Source organism: Curcuma longa, chromosome 2 (genome assembly GCF_044706935.1).
Source record: "Curcuma longa cultivar G26 ecotype Majalengka, Jawa Barat chromosome 2, ITB_CL_G26_1.1, whole genome shotgun sequence".
NCBI classification, from domain to species: domain Eukaryota; kingdom Viridiplantae; phylum Streptophyta; class Magnoliopsida; order Zingiberales; family Zingiberaceae; genus Curcuma; species Curcuma longa.
Window position 1 is genome coordinate 7,334,679 of NC_133862.1, and position 15,752 is coordinate 7,350,430.

Sequence of the window (15,752 nt, forward strand, 5' to 3'; positions counted from 1 at the left end):
TAGTCGAAACACACACAGACACTTCAAAGCTTAGCTCATCATTTAATTTACAAAATTGCAGATGAATCCATCCCCAAGCAAGCAGACCGGCGACGACTAGCTCGGACGTAGAGCAGAGGAGGGCTTCGCTTGTTCCAGCATTTGGACCACCTCTCTCATGGTGGGCCTCTCCACGCTGTGCTCCTGGACGCACAGCATGGCCACGAAGAACACCTGCATGGCCTCCTCCACCGGCACGTTGCTCAGCCAGGGGTCCAGGATCTTCACCACCGCATCCTTGCTCCAGTTCGTGACACTTCTCGTCCACTGGACAAGGTCCAGGCCTTCCTCGCCGAAGTCCCCTACCGGCCGCCGGCCGGTGATCAGCTCCAGCAGAACCACTCCGAAGCTGTACACGTCGCTCTTCTCGTCCACCTTCAAAGTGTACGCGTATTCTGTATATAAATGAAAATTAAAGGAAGGTGGTGAATAAACTAATGTTCCCTCGTTTCTGAAGAACAATTTAAATCAGGGATCCCGATCAGGATTCATAAGATGGAATCTTGGAACCTCGAAATTATTGTTTACTGAGCCATGGATTTGGTCAAAGATGTGTTGATAGTGCCAAAGAGCAGCACTCAATTAGCATGGGATGCCAAAGCAAAAGCAAGGCAAATGCTGTTTGCTTTCTTTGAGGAGTTGGCTGATCTCGATCTCAGTGCCCTTCTTTTTATGGAAACAAAACAAGAGGTAGGGTAGGATCTCACTCAGTGCCATGCTTCTGCAGATAAAGTGTACCACATGGTGCTTTAAAGTTTGAACCATGATCCATAAAACCTTACTGTTTACGAGCATCATTCTTTCAGTGCCTTAGATTTTTTCCTAAATCTTAACCAGAGTCTAGTTCACGGATGATGATGATACAGTTGAAGTTGTAAAAAAGAATTAAGATTGAGTGAGTACCAGGAGCGATGTAGCCATAAGAGCCGGCGATCGCTGACATGCATTCAGAAGCTCCAGTGTCCCTCAAGTACTTGGCGAGGCCAAAATCAGCTACGTGAGCTTCCAAGTTTGCATCCAGCAAGATGTTGTTGCACTTGATATCGCGGTGGAGGATCGGAGGACGGCAGTCGTGGTGGAGGTAGCACATTCCTTTGGCTGATTCCACGGCGATCTTGAGCCTCAGCTGCCAATTGAGGTATCCAGCTCTCTTTCCGTGGAGCAACTCTCCTAAATTTCCGTTGGGCATGTACTCGTAGACCAGAAGATTGCAGTCCTTGTTGGAGCAGAAGGCGAGCAACCTGACGATATTCCGATGCCGAATCTTGCCCAGCGTTTGAATCTCGGCAGAGAATCCATTGTCGTGCGTCGAGCCCTTGCTGATTCCGAGCAGGCGCTTCACGGCGACCTCTTCGCCATTAGGCATCGTTCCTCGGTAGACGACGCCGGCTCCTCCTCTTCCTATGATGCAGTTCTCTTTGAGGCATTCTACGATCTCTTGACTCCCGAAATCCAGTTTCTGGAATGCAGTCAGCTTCCACGAGTTAGAGTTTCTTCGCATCATCGACCGTGTCTTGGTGACTACTGTAACCGCGAAAACGATCGAACACGCCAGGAGGCCCAGTGCGAGTAGGAGCCTGGACTTCCCAGGGAGCTGGAACTTGAGACTCCCTTGTTGGTCTTGATGGAACGGAGAGCTTGCTGAAATGTTGCAGGGGTTCAGAATCGAGCCGCAGAGCCGAGGATTGGAAAGGAAAGACGAAGCGTTGAAGTAGGCAAATTGCCCTGTCTCCGGCACTCTGCCGGAGAAATCATTGTGGGAGAAATCGGCACAAGTTAGACTCTTCATGCTTCCGATCTCCTTTGGAATGTTTCCGGTCAACTGGTTCCATGAAACATTCAGATAGTTCAGTATTCTAATTCGAGACACTTGAGATGGTACCTCGCCGGATAATTGGTTTTGGCTCAAGTCCAAGTAAGTCAGCAGAAGACAATCACCAATCTCAGCAGGAATCCGGCCGGAGAAGTTGTTCATGCTCATGTCTATCTTTAGTACGTGTCGAAGAAGGCCAGCCTGAGATGGGATCTCTCCGTTGAACTGGTTGCCACTGAGAAGGAGAATCTGCAACGCTGAGAAGTTCCCAATGGAGCTCGGAAGAGGCCCAAAAAACTGGTTGTTCGATAGATTGAGCTGGCCTAGCTTTGCTGGTCGCTTTTCCGGCTCATCTGCTAGAATTCCGGTGAGATAGTTGTTTTGCAACTCCAGCAGTAGCAATTCCGGAAGGTAAAGGAAGCCTCCGGGAATAGAGCCGGTCAAGTAGTTCTGCCCCATGCGCACCCTTACAAGAGTCGTGCACTCACCGAGATCATCCGGCAGAGGACCAAAGAGGAAGTTGTTGAGCAAGATCAGTATCTCCAATGTCTTCCCAGAGCAGAGACCTCTGGGAACCAGTCCGGTGAGCTTGTTGGTGGAGAGATCAAGCTCTCGAAGCCTGCCATTCTGCCCAAGATTGGGAGGGATGGTGTCGGTGAAGTTGTTGTGCCACAGTTTCAAAACCTCCAAACTCGGCAGCTCCGCGACGAACAATGGAATCTCTCCGTGGAATTGGTTGAGGAACATGTGCAGCAGCTTGAGCTCTCGGAGATTCCCGAACTCCTTCGGTATCTCACCGGTGAGCGCGTTGTTGGAGATGTCGAGGAATCTCAAGCTGCTCAAGTTGCCAAGTTGGGGAGGAATGGTGCCCAGGAGTTGGTTGGTTTGCAAGAAGAGGGTGTCCAGCTTCACAAGATCTCCCAATTGGCGTGGGATTTCGCCCTTTAAACCGCAGCTGGAGAGGTCAAGGTGGAGGAGATTAGTCAACCTCCCGAGCTCCGCCGGAATGCCGCCGTCGAACTCATTGAAGTAGCCCAAGTAAAGTTGTTCGAGAGTGGTGAGGTTGCCTAGCACGGCTGGAATACGGCCGCCCAAGTCGTTCCCAGCCAATGACAGATAGCTAATGGCCGGAAAACCGCCATAGGCAGTGGGTATTTGGCCGGAGAAATAGTTGCCGCCGAGATCCAAGTGGCGAAGCAGCGGAAGCTCCGGTAGCGCCACCGGCAGTGACCCAGAGAAGTCATTGTTGTACGAGTCGAAGACTCGCAGCTCCTTCATCGCAGAGAAGTTCCAGTAGTCCAAGGAACCATTGAAGTGGTTATTGGAGATGTTGAGGAACTGGAGGCGCAGGAGCTGGCAGACGCTCGCGGGGAACTCCCCGGCGAAGCTGTTGCCGGAGACCGACAAGCGAACGAGCGCCTTCAGCTCCGCAATCCTCGGCGACAGGGAACCGGAGACGTTGAGGCCGGAGACGTCGAGCTCGGTCACCGCGCGCCCGGCGTCGTCGCAGCGGACGCCGCTCCACGAACAGAGAGAAGCATGGTTCTGCGAGCTCCAACTCCGGAAGAAGCCGTCGGAGGCGCGCAGAGATTGCTTGATGGAAAGAAGAGCAGACGCCTGCTTCTTGAGGGAAAGGCCGGGGGAGTTCGAAAAGACCGCCGGCGAGAGGAGGAGAAGGGAAGCAAAGATGAGAAGGAAGAAGCTCGCACCAACAACGGCCATGGAGAAGCAAGAGTGTGCAATGAACAAAGGTGGCGGTGCTAATGTGGAGGTAGAAGTAGAACAAGGCGCTGTCGCTCTCTCTCTCTCTCTCTCTCTTCTTTTTCCGGGGAAGAAAAGCCAAAGACTAAAGAGCAGGAGTGTATATTAAAAGCGGATACAAGGCACTGTTGGAGCAGGACTGATCATTATATCGATGGGCGTTCCTCCTCTGCATGAGCACAGCAAATTCCTTTGTTACTTCCTCTTCTCTTCTACTGCTGCTGTTGTTGTTTGAGGTAAAAATAATAATAATAATAAGAGCAGTAAAATTGGACAGTAAATTTGATCTGAGCTCGCAAGATGATGAACTGGTCATGAACACTGGCTCCAAGCTCATCTTTCAGTTGGAACACGAGACTAGTTTTGGATCGCTAATTAATCCCCTCATTAATCATTAATGATTCTCTAAACAGATTGTCTAATGAACATTAATGATGTGGTGCTGATGGCCATTGGTTCCAACTCAAGTCTCACTAAGTGCACTCACTCTTCAGTGATGAACTAAAAAGACATTGGCTAACTGACAAGCTCATCTTTGGACACAGTCATGCACCAGGCTTTGAGGAATGGATAAACATGTGCTAGCAAGACTCACTTTTGTCCTGTAAGGCTAAAAACTATGCTCTTTATTTAAGGGCAAAGGGAAAATGCACAATGACAAAAGACATGCACAAAGAGAATCAATCCTTAAAGTTGAACTGTGAGGAGGCCAAGGAACAGAGTGTATACAAACATCTTTGCAGTGGGTTTAATAGTATACAGATATATAGAACTAGCAATTGATTATGAACTAGCATAGGAGGCTAAAAACTATATATGCTCTTTATTTAAGGGCAAAGGGAAAATGCACAATGACAAAAGACTGCACAAAGAGAATCAATCCTCAAAGTTGAACTGTGAGGAGGCCAAGAAACAGAGTGTATACAAACATCTTTGCAGTGGGTTTAATAGTGTACAGATAGAACTAGCAATTGATGCGCAGGATGCTTAAGTATGCCAGGGCGATGCTTCAGCGCTGATCTGGAATTTGATCTAACTACTTCAGTAACCAACTTGAAAAATATTAGAAAACAATAATAATCAAGTTTTATCCCATTAAATAATTTAGTATTGACTATATAGATCTTTCTATGTTATTAGATTCTATCCCCTATTATATCATCATTTATATTTAAATAAATTTTATTTTATTTATATACAATTTTTTGTTTATCTTTCTCTTCCTCATTTGATGGACATATTTGTTATAGTTTCATATTATATATGATTAGAACATTTATTAGTCAAGTTTTATCTAAGTATCTTTCTATGTTTGACTCTATCCCCTATTATATCATCATTTATATTTAAATAAATTTTATTTTATTTATATACAATTTTTTGTTAGCATACCATATTTGTTATATCTTAAATGTGTCTATCTTTGTGATTTGTACCATCTTAAATATGTCTATTTTTTTTCTCAATAGGTGCAATTTTGATTTTCTTTCTAATATTTTCATTTTTATTATATCCTTCCTTGTGTGTCTGTACATCTACCTTAATATTTTCATCTCTGCAATTCTCATCTTTTGTTCATGCGCTTGAGTCATAGTCCAATATTTAATTCCATATAATATAACAGTTTTAATCGTCATTTTGTAATATTTTTTTTTAATTTTAGATGTACTTTATGATCACACAGAACACCCAACGCTCTTTTCCCTTTCAACTATCTCACTTGTAGTTTATATAAGACATCTCTCTCAATCTTTTCATCCTTTTATAAAAATGATCCTAAGTACTTAAAACTTTCAGTTATAGATAATTTATCATCTTCTATCTTAATAATGGTCTAATTACATCTAATGTTACTAAACTTAAATTCTATATATTATGTCTTACTCTACTAAATCTAAAACCTTTCACTTCTAACCTTTTCTGTTAAGATTCAAATTTAGCATTTACTCATTTACGTATTTATCAATCAAAATAATATCACCTACAAACAATATGCATCATGATACTATATTTTGGATGTGTCTAGTGAGTTTGTCCATAATTAGTGTAAAAAGATAAAAAATTAGCGTTGATCCTTAATATAACCATATTTTTATAGGAAACACTTCGGTTAATCCATTTGAACTTTTGTCATTACATCTGTATAGATATCCTTCATTAGTTCAATATATGTTATGTTAGCACATCTCTTTTCTAGAACTTTTCATATAATTTTTTTTGTGACTCTTATCATAAATTTTTTTAAGGTCACGAATACCATATGTAAATCCAAATTGATTTTCGATCATGGTGGTCTTCTTCCTTAATTTTTTTCTATTACTCGTTTTCAAAAGTTCATGGCCATATGATTCATTAGTTTTTAATGTCTCTATAATTTACATAATTTTGTACATCTTCTTTATTCTCACTTCTTTCCTTATATAAATGAGACTTCTACTCAAAGTTAATATAAAACTATCAACTTTTTATGGTACATTTGATGGAGTGGGATGAAAATGATTTGTTCCCTGTATGATTTCATTTCAATTTCGCATGAACACTTTAAAATGGAACGATTCGTTCTGATGAATAATATTTTAGAGATGGAAAGTTCCATTCCAATTTAATTTCCAACTGAGATAAATAAAATGAGCAAACCTAATCAGCTAGTGAACTAGCCATGCCATGTTTGTACTGAGCATATTAGGTCGATCAATCAGGTGTGTCAAACACACACAGAAAATTAGAGACACTAAATAGACAGACTAGTTACATTAAGAATTACATGAAACAAATAGGTCCAGTATAGAATGGATCTTTCCCCTTTTTATTTCATTCTGATTCCATTGAGAATCTCACTTCAATTCTGTTTTCATTTATTCTCGTGTGCCAACCGCAATCTTAGCCTAGATTACCAATCTCACCATGTCCCCGAGGACTACTTGGTTTACCAGAAGGACCTTCACGAAGCAAGACTCTTGAGCGTCTGTGAATTATTATTTTCTCATTTCCTGCAAAATCACAAAGAAAGTTACTATTAATCATTCAGGATTATGGTAGTTGTAAGGGATTAAAAAATACCATGAGAACTTGGAAGGTGAGTGACTCCGGGATCTCTAGCAGCTACTGAACAAGCAAGCAGGAAGAGAAGGAAAACAAGCTTAATGTAACAATATCTGCTCTCCATGTTATCACTACTCAGGTTACTGCCATGCATGCCACTTCTGTTCTATTTAGAGCACAATTTTTCAAAGTCATGGCTCGATAGTCTCTTCCTCAGCTTCTTGGTCATCTAAAATAAGTTGAACAAGTCATGGAGACATTGACAGATCTTGTGACATCTTCTGAGTTTCTGCATCATGAAGGCCTATTCACACTTTGAGAGTCATGGCAATGAGTTGATTGATGTGCACAAGTATAAAGAAGACTAGCAGTTGTACAATTTTGATCCAATGAAATTACAAGAAGTATCAAGAAGATAATAGTGCATATTCCAAAGACTTGCGATCAATGGAAGATGCCAATTACTCAAGACTTGGACTATTGATTTATTGAACTTGTGGTGTTTGCACAATCTCATCCATACAACTTGTCTACCAATAGCATTCTCATTTATTGAGCTTGTGGTCATGTATCATGTTTTTCACTATATTTTTTTCTTATTGTCCGATGCTCTGATTACACAAGACTAAGCAATGCCAAACACCAATAGAGTATAATTCATGACTGCTACAAATGCTTAGTAACCAAAATCCATAACCTATCAATTTCCTTTATATTAAAACTACTGCACAGTGGTACAAGTGCATTAATTTCTACATACTGAGGTGGATACTATAAGATAGAAAGATGCATCATGAATCATGAATATTATCCTAATAAAAGAAAATTTGTCCATATATGGCTACTGGCCTCATCTCTTCCAGCTCATTTGTTCTCTCAACTTCATGATCAGCCTTGCCAACAAGGGAGCTCATGGGCTGCTACCAGCTTCGACATCTTGCCTAGTTAACTATTTGAGTGGATATGTTATCTTCGGTCCTCGCAAACCTTCCCCTTATCCTAGGCTGATTGTCAGCAAGAGCCTTCCTGCAAGCATACTGCAAAACATCCAAAACTTATCAGTTTCTAGAATTTATTTTTAACGAAAAGTTGCAAGCAAGTGGCTACATTTGCAAACATTTTGACTCAACCACCCTAAGATAGCTTTTCATTGTGGTGGTATCAAGGCAGTTTAGACTCTAAAGCTAGCATACATCTGCATGATGACAAGTTTATTTGTCATGATAACAGCAGCATCAATAGACGGATCAAGAAATTTGTAATAAGTGCTTTGCCTTGCAGTATCCAAATTACAAAACATGTCATCCTTTTTTCATTCTGATTATAAAATGTTATGTCCTGTTAAAACTCTTCTCTTTGCGTTGTTATCCTTCACCTTTAGTCTCTTCTCAAGTCTGTTGAGTATAAACTTATACACCCATGCATAATGACTGACAGAAGCTATATAAATCTGGGGTATTCAAGTGTTCTTACATGGCTTGAGAAAGAATCATAAAGGGGAAAGAATAGCTTCACACCTTGATTTTTCTGCCAAAGTTTCTCTTACTCTTCTTCTCCCTGTATCTGGAAAGTTTCTGTAGTCGCAGCTCTATCTTATTATCACTGATGGAAAGGGCTTGCTCGAATGAAGAACATACAGTGGTGACATTTCTTGAGTTTGTGCTTTTATTGCCAAGATTCTGTGAAAACAAGTCAAAATAAATAACCATGCCCATACTGGCACACAGCAGGTAGAAATTTTACATGCTACAAGTGATATATCTTGATGAACTCATAATAATCTCAGAATTTCTCAGTGGAAAATGTAGCGAATGCATATTTTCTCCGTGAAGTCACAAATATTAGATAATCATTCAAATTAGTTAACGTAAAATATAGTCCTTAATTCTTAAATCTGGCAATCCTTTTATAAGTTGGTAGAACTAATCCTCATTCTATGTATAGGACCAATAGAAGATTAATATGACTTTCATTCAGCATGACACTAATTGATGCGGGTTAAGTAAATGTTGAAGCAATTGATTAAGACCTGGGAAGCATGGTAAGGTCAAATACTGTGTTAGTTGAACCTTTATGGGCCAAGGTAGAAGAGATAAAGTGAGGGGAAAAATAAACAGGAAAATTAGTAAGAAAACTAGAAGTTTACTCATACCTGAACATCTGCTTCGCTGCATGCTCTCCTCAAACCAAGTGCAGCTTCAAAATCCAATCCTTGGAAATCAAGGAAGTCTGGTCTTCTACTGCAACTAGGGAACCGCTCTAATGAGCTTAAACACTCAGAACTTGCACTTTTCTGAATTAATCTTTCTACTCGGCTAATTTCTCCAGGGGGTGGAACTCCGGCCATCCCAACTGCAGGAATCTTCAATTCTAGGAGTTCAGAAATTGTCTCTTCAATCTGTGACTTCTCCAGAATGGCTCTTTCTGTGCAACTAATTCTTTCAGGAGGTGAAACTTCAACCATTTCGATTGCAGAAATCTCCGCTTCTAGGAGTTCAGAAATTTGCTCTTCAATTTCTGATTTCTCCATAAGGTCCTTCTTGCACCCATAGTAAATATCACTGAGATGGTCATTATGGATTGACTCTATATCTGCAGCCTTGATTGTTTCTGTGATGACATCTCCTCCACCTGATATAATGGACATGGCATTAGCCATGGGATCAAGAGCAGGATCTTCTAAGATGGGTTCTGGAGCTTTGAATAGATCTCCTTCTCCTCCCATATCATATTCTGAAATAGAGGGAGCCTGTGCCATATTGGCCTATACCAAAATCAATGAGTGAATTACAGTATTGATACACTAAAGATTAGTAGTTCTCTACTGTATTTTTCAACAGACATTTTGAGTGAGGAATTCACAAAAGTCAACAAACATTATCTGTATGGGCATTAAGAGAATATTATTGATGGCCAGCAATTTGCTTCTCATACTGGATCGATGCTTTAGTTTTTATTATTCCATCACAAACAGAAGCATGGATATATAAGTATTAAATTTCGCCTTGGTAAAAGTTCCCAATTTTCCATCAAACATAGGACACTATCCAAAACTAAATATTACCCTCAAGTTGGAAGTTAGGTATTAAAAAGTTTAATAAGAGTTCACTTTTATGAACTTTTTGTTTTAAAAATAGGGTTGAACAATTGTCTAATAAATAAATAATTTTTCCCCCTTTAATGGAGTCTTGTCCACTTTAACTAAGCATTAAACACTCTCCTGTCTCAATTTTCTGGACCTTAACAATTTCAGTTTCTTTGCTTTCAGAAAGTTCTCTCCGAAACTGCTAAGCGTCATGCGCTTCTTGATTCTTTCATTCTTTGAAAGGACAGGCGTCTTTAAAAAAACTAAAATTCACCAATAAATTGGGAGTTTTAAGATCAAAATCATCTGCAATATATCTTTTTTTTTACTTTCCTTGTCTTTAGGAGCCTGTTGAAATATAATTTAGTAACTGTCCCAACAAATCAAACAACTTGTGTCAATGTTTCACTTTTCGCCAGGCAACCTTCAGCATCAGATCCAAATCTCTCCAGAACAGAGCAAACTGCTCGACCGGATCCGTTAATGAAACAGTAAAAGAGAGGTCGGTTTAACCAGAGGGCAAAATTACCAAGTTATGCCGACCGTCCTCGACGCCGACGTAGAATCTGCTGGAGAAGAAGCCCTCGTCGGAGAACGGTAGGTACGAGTAGTGGCCGCCGCTGTAGTCATGGAAGAAGCCGTGGGAGAAGATCGAAGGCAGATGAAGCCCCGCTTGAGCATACATCTTCGATCTCTCTTATCGCCAACTTCTCTCAATTTGATCGCTTCCCCTGCGAATCCTTCCCTCGTCGTCGTTCTCCGTGGATCGGAGGAAGGAGAAGGAAGGAGAGAAGCGCATAACAAACGAGGAAGGAAGGGGAGAAGCCAAAGAGGCCCATTTATAGAGTGAGTGGAGCAGCTGGAACGCTGAATGGATGGATCACGATCAGGTGTCGAACTAGGAACGCGCAACAGCATTGTTCGACCAATCAAAGATCCCATACAATTATGTGTTTTGTCGCATCCTCAGTTGCCCTGGTTCAGAGGCAAAATATATATTTTTTAAAAAATTAGTTTTATAAATAAATATTTTAAGGACAATAATAACTTTGTTCCCTTGTGATTAATGATCGTTGGTGTTAGCTTCTCTCTTTTGTCTGGATCGAAATGGAATTGGAAATGAAACTTGAACATTGACATGAATTGATTGATGGAAGCTTGAACTGAGGACAGCAATTGAAGGTGCACATCAAGGTCAATTCATGTTCTCAATCATTAAGAGTCAATGCACTTGGCAACTTACCTCAACATTATTAATCCTTCACAATTAAAACATTGAGCTTAGCCATAAAAAAAAATAGAACACAAACTAAAAAGAAAAGAAAAAAAAAAGTGGCATACATATCTTATCCTCCTAACTATTCCAAAATTATTCTCACCCCACTTTCACTCTTTGAGGCCAAGGAATTCACTTGTTTCATCTCCTCAATAATATTTTTCATAATGGAAGAAATCATCCAAAGGCATGAGTTGCTTTGATGGATGGGGTTGGTGATGGGAATGGAAGAGGAAAAAAGTGGAAGAAAAGAATGAAGAAGAAGAGTGGAATCCAACAAGAGAAGCTCAGTTAAAGATAACTAGAAGAAGGTGTAAGCATCTCTAGTTAGTAGGTTTTACCTTCTCTTTTAGAATAAAAATGAAGCAAACAAGATCCAGAGAATTTTGCTCATCATAGAGTTTATGTACACACATTCACTTTCGTGATCTCCTTTTTCACTTTCGTGAGCTAGGAGAAGCAAAAAGGAAAAACAACCTCATTGTTGTTCTTGATTTCGACTTTTCGCTATAGTGCGAAGATGCTATAGGAGACATGGCCCTACCCTAACAATGATAGAGAACCATTTGGTTGGGTGGCCACATTCCATCATCTTCTTGCATAGACATAGAGGACAACAGCTGTATGGAACATTTTTATCTCTTTGCACAAGACTTTTTGCCACTAGAGTTCAAACTATCTGATCATCACTCATTCAATGAATTTTACATAAAGAAAGAAGAGAAGAATCATAAAGGAAGGAAGCCTTTACAGTGTTTTATACAAAACTCTCTTTCATCACCTGTTTTGCTTTATTGTTCTCAGTAGCTGAGACATGCTACATTAGTGTGACTGTTTAAATAAATACCCTCCTAAACTATTCTGCTGAGACAAAGTGAAATTCCACTCATCAGAAGAAACAAAAACAAACAAGATAATTTAATTGTATAGTAAAGTTATGAGCATTGTTAGGCTGCTGCATACAAATACTAACAGGCATTCCCTTCTCTTATGGGACTCGCAGGGCTTGAACAATCCCATAATTTGGTGCCAAGCTAACTTAAACAGTGCGACACACGCAAAGAAAAGACTGGTCACAATTACTGTCACCTCCTTGCTTTCTAGCAAATCTTGGTTGCTCTTGATCTTCTCCAGATCCTCTCTGCAATCAAAATGCAAAGCTTGCAGGTTTACTGAATAGCCAGTGAATTAAACTTTGAAGTTAAATGGAAGACACAAAGATAGATCTAGCAGCTAGTTTGGAAGCTTAGAATATACATCAAATTGGTTTGCCAAAAAAAACCAATTTGACATCTCTTGTTTATATATCTCACCCTAATTGATTGAATTCTCACTAGAGAATTTATAGATCGCCTTGGGACCTTATGTACCATCTTAATTCTGGATGCCTCCATTTAAATCACCCTTCTCGTCTCCTTGCTGAATAGTAAATCTACCATATCTAAAAATCTCACATTTAGGGATTTCGTGATTCTTCTCTTCTTGTGAAACTATATTTCAAATATTTAAATTTAGTTTTACTTAGTTTCTAGAATTTTTTTTTCTCTCTACAATTAAGCTTTAAACTTAATCTTCCCACACCCTTATCAATTAGCACACTATTACCCACAAATAACATAATTTGCAAAAATGTAAGCACCAAAACTAGTTTGTAAGCATTCATAGTGACGTATAGTTAACTATTACATAATAGGAGGCATCTGAATCTAATGCTTTTGCTAGTTAAATGTACGCACAATGTATCAAGCAGCTGGAGACAAACAATTTTATAACTATTGGCTGACCTGAACAAGGCATTTTCACGGACCAAAGCATCAATTTCAGTTGAAACTGAGGACCTCCAGCTCCCAAGTTCATTGAGTTCCTTAGCCTGAAAAATATATCAGTCAGATACTAGTCGACCAAAGAGGTCTTGCCTTCATTGAGAAGTAATAATGAAGATACCTACCTCAGCCTCCTTCCATTGGCTCAGTTCCTTAATCTCTGTGTTCAATTTCTGCAAGTGTAGTGCACCCTCAGAGCACTGCTTCTGCAGGTCTGGAAAAGCTTCACCGTATCTTACGTTAAGCTCTTTAACATATTCCTCCAGTATCGTAAGACTGAGCTCCATTGATCTCACCTTCTGCATCAAAATCTTCAAAATGCCATCACTCGGTACCCTTCCACTCGGCTGCTTAGGATGATGCATGCTCTCCTGTGAAACTCCATTCTTCGACCTGTTAGGGTCTAATTTCAATGGATCATCAACCCGAGTATTGTTAACTTGAGCAACCTCAATTTTGTCATTGAGTTTTGGATCTGCCTTGACAGAATTGTGGCTGGCTGCAGGCTCATCAGCAACCACGATGAGGTCTTCGAGCATCCGCTCTATGGCATCCACACCATAAACCTCAATGTAGCTCAATGTGCAGTAGAACTCCGAACCATAGTGACTGACCAAGTTCAGCTTCATGTATCTTGCCCACTTAGGTTCGGAGAGCATGAACCGCTGGGCATGCTTAACATTCTCTGCCAAAAAGGTTCCGAGCAGTGTCCACGTCTCTGTGGGGTAACTCAAGCTTCCAAGCAACTCAAAATCCTTGAAGTTGGACGAATGGTGCTCCAAATTAGCAATCTCAATGGCATCAACAAGGGTCTCCTCAGCGAGCTCCATCACGATGAATTTCGGAACGGTTGAGCAGCGGTTTCTGAGGTACATATCTTTGTCCCTGCTCAATATGTTTGCCACCCCTTTTGCTTCCTTGTTGTGGTCCAAAATCTTGGCACCTTTCGAAGAAGCTGCGAAATTATACTCCAAACCATCAAGTTCAAGTCTGTGGGTAATTTTTCCATGCAGCTTGTCCGCATCACTTTCTTTTCTTTGAATTGCCTGGTTCCTGAATTCATCCAGTCCAATATATCGATCGATCCCGATCCCGATCCCTCCAAACCACTTCCTTGCCAGCCAAGATATTTTCGTCCTCACTGTTCTCTTCAACTCCAAAGATTTCCGTCGGTGGACTGTCATCGTCTTTCAATCCGCAACTGGAGTAAGTGTTGTTCAGCGGGGGAAGAAAATAGAACTCTAATGGAGCTCTCCTGCAAACAAAGTTGCTTCCGACATCATCGGACAAGAAATCTGCCACAAGGAATAAGAAAGGTTTCAACTTCACACAAATCTGACATCAGTGCGAATCAAGATGAAGTTTTGGCGCAAGAAAGTGAAGCGCCAGAGGGAAAAAAAAAAAGGGTAAAAAGGACAAACTTTTGGGAAGTGAAGCGAGCATTAGGGAGTGGATTGACCTCGACGGCGGTGGCCGTAGCCGAACCGGGAGTGGAGGGCGAAAACGATGCACCAGAGGGGGATGGCAACGGTGAGGGACAGCTCGTAGAGGCTCTTCCTTCTTCTATCGGCGGCGTCGTCGTCAGCGGTCTTCTTCATCTTCATCCGAGCTGAGAGAGCGCGATGGAGAGGGAGAGGGAGAGGGAGTGAAAGGAATTGGATGAAGGAAAAAGGAAGAAGACCGAGACCGCGGAATGGAGATGTGAAGCAACGGTTGCACATCGGTCGGCGCAAGTAAATCGGATTTATTTTCGCAGATCAGAAAGGCGAGAATTTTCAAAAAAAAAACAAAAAACATAACTTCCTTGAATAATTACTATATTTAGTTACAATTATCATTTTTAAAAAATCTTTTAGTTTTAATTTAATGAAAGAATATTTTAAAAAATTCAAATAATAATAAATGATTTATCTGATTACTAGTGACAAGAGGTTCTAAATTTTTGACAAGCTGATGATGAATATTTATCTTTTTTTTTCCTTTTTAATTCTTAAAATTTGTTTTCGAAAAAAAAACTCAAAACTAAAAAGCAGGGAACTTCAAGAACACTGAAAGAATAGCAAAGTCTTTTAATGTTCTTCCATCGGACCTTTAGAAGAACAGCATCGGAGGATCGATGCGTCACGGGACGAAGTTGGTCGGAGATCTCCCGTAGCCCCAACTGGTCGACGACCCAGCTGCCGTCGCCGTCGCCGTCGCCGTCGACGATGGTCCTCTCGAAGTCGAACAGCACCACGACGCTGGCCGGGGACGCGGATCGTCTGCTTCACCTGGATCGCAAGAGGTTTCCGCTGGCGCTGTGTAGGCGGAGAGTCGAGGAGGATGGAGATTGCAGAGGATTCATCGACGGTGAGCTGTGTAGGCGGAGAGTCGAGGAGGATGGAGATTACAAAGGATTCATCGACAGAGGGATTGAGGTTGTTGGGGATCGCCGTCGGCGGCGGCGGCGGCGGCGAGATCGTCTGGTGCCGTGGAAGAATAAATCGGGTTACTTGCAAGTGACGCCACAGTTCGACGGTTCTCGATGAAAATTGTCGGTTTTAAGTTTTAATTTCGTTTTATTTTAATTTTATATTAAAAACATTAAATAACACCTTTTTTTCTTTATAAATGCTACTTTTGTATTTGAAGTAATTAAATTAATAAATAAAATTGGTATAGTTATTTAAATTTTCTAAAACGTTAGTTAAAATAGTTGATAATATATGATAACTATTGAGATTTATTAAGAAATAAATAAATAAATAGATTGTGAAGATAAAAAATTTAGATTAGAAATTAAATATTTATGATTAAAGTATCAAAATAACAATATAATATGAACACAAATCCAAATATATGAAATATAAATATAATAGCCTTTTTATTCATAAAAAATTAAAATAATAATATTTTTAATTCATTAACAGATAG

The 15,752-nt window shown here is 40.5% G+C and overlaps 3 protein-coding genes across 3 annotated transcripts; all 3 read right to left on the bottom strand.

Annotated features, from left to right (window-relative positions):
• Positions 1 to 96: 96 nt before the first annotated feature.
• Positions 97 to 3,574, bottom strand: LOC141818678 (uncharacterized). The gene is made up of 2 exons (XM_074706132.1): positions 943 to 3,574; positions 97 to 434 (listed from the first exon to the last, which is right to left on the bottom strand). The coding sequence occupies exons 1-2, from the start codon at positions 3,572 to 3,574 to the stop codon at positions 97 to 99; spliced, it is 2,970 nt and encodes a 989-aa protein (XP_074562233.1).
• Positions 3,575 to 6,315: 2,741 nt separating this feature from the next.
• On the bottom strand, positions 6,316 to 10,544 carry LOC141822158 (uncharacterized). The gene is made up of 5 exons (XM_074709591.1): positions 10,270 to 10,544; positions 8,808 to 9,419; positions 8,173 to 8,334; positions 6,674 to 7,692; positions 6,316 to 6,603 (listed from the first exon to the last, which is right to left on the bottom strand). Exons 1-4 carry the CDS (start codon positions 10,423 to 10,425, stop codon positions 7,597 to 7,599), a joined length of 1,026 nt encoding a protein of 341 aa, XP_074565692.1. The 5' UTR covers positions 10,426 to 10,544; the 3' UTR covers positions 6,316 to 6,603; positions 6,674 to 7,596.
• Positions 10,545 to 11,710: 1,166 nt separating this feature from the next.
• LOC141821969 (SUN domain-containing protein 5-like) lies at positions 11,711 to 14,507 on the bottom strand. Its single transcript, XM_074709370.1, is given in 5 exon segments — positions 11,711 to 12,157; positions 12,801 to 12,886; positions 12,965 to 13,921; positions 13,923 to 14,134; positions 14,299 to 14,507. Coding segments are annotated over 5 exon segments (1,623 nt in total). The 5' UTR covers positions 14,444 to 14,507; the 3' UTR covers positions 11,711 to 11,934.
• Positions 14,508 to 15,752: the final 1,245 nt, after the last annotated feature.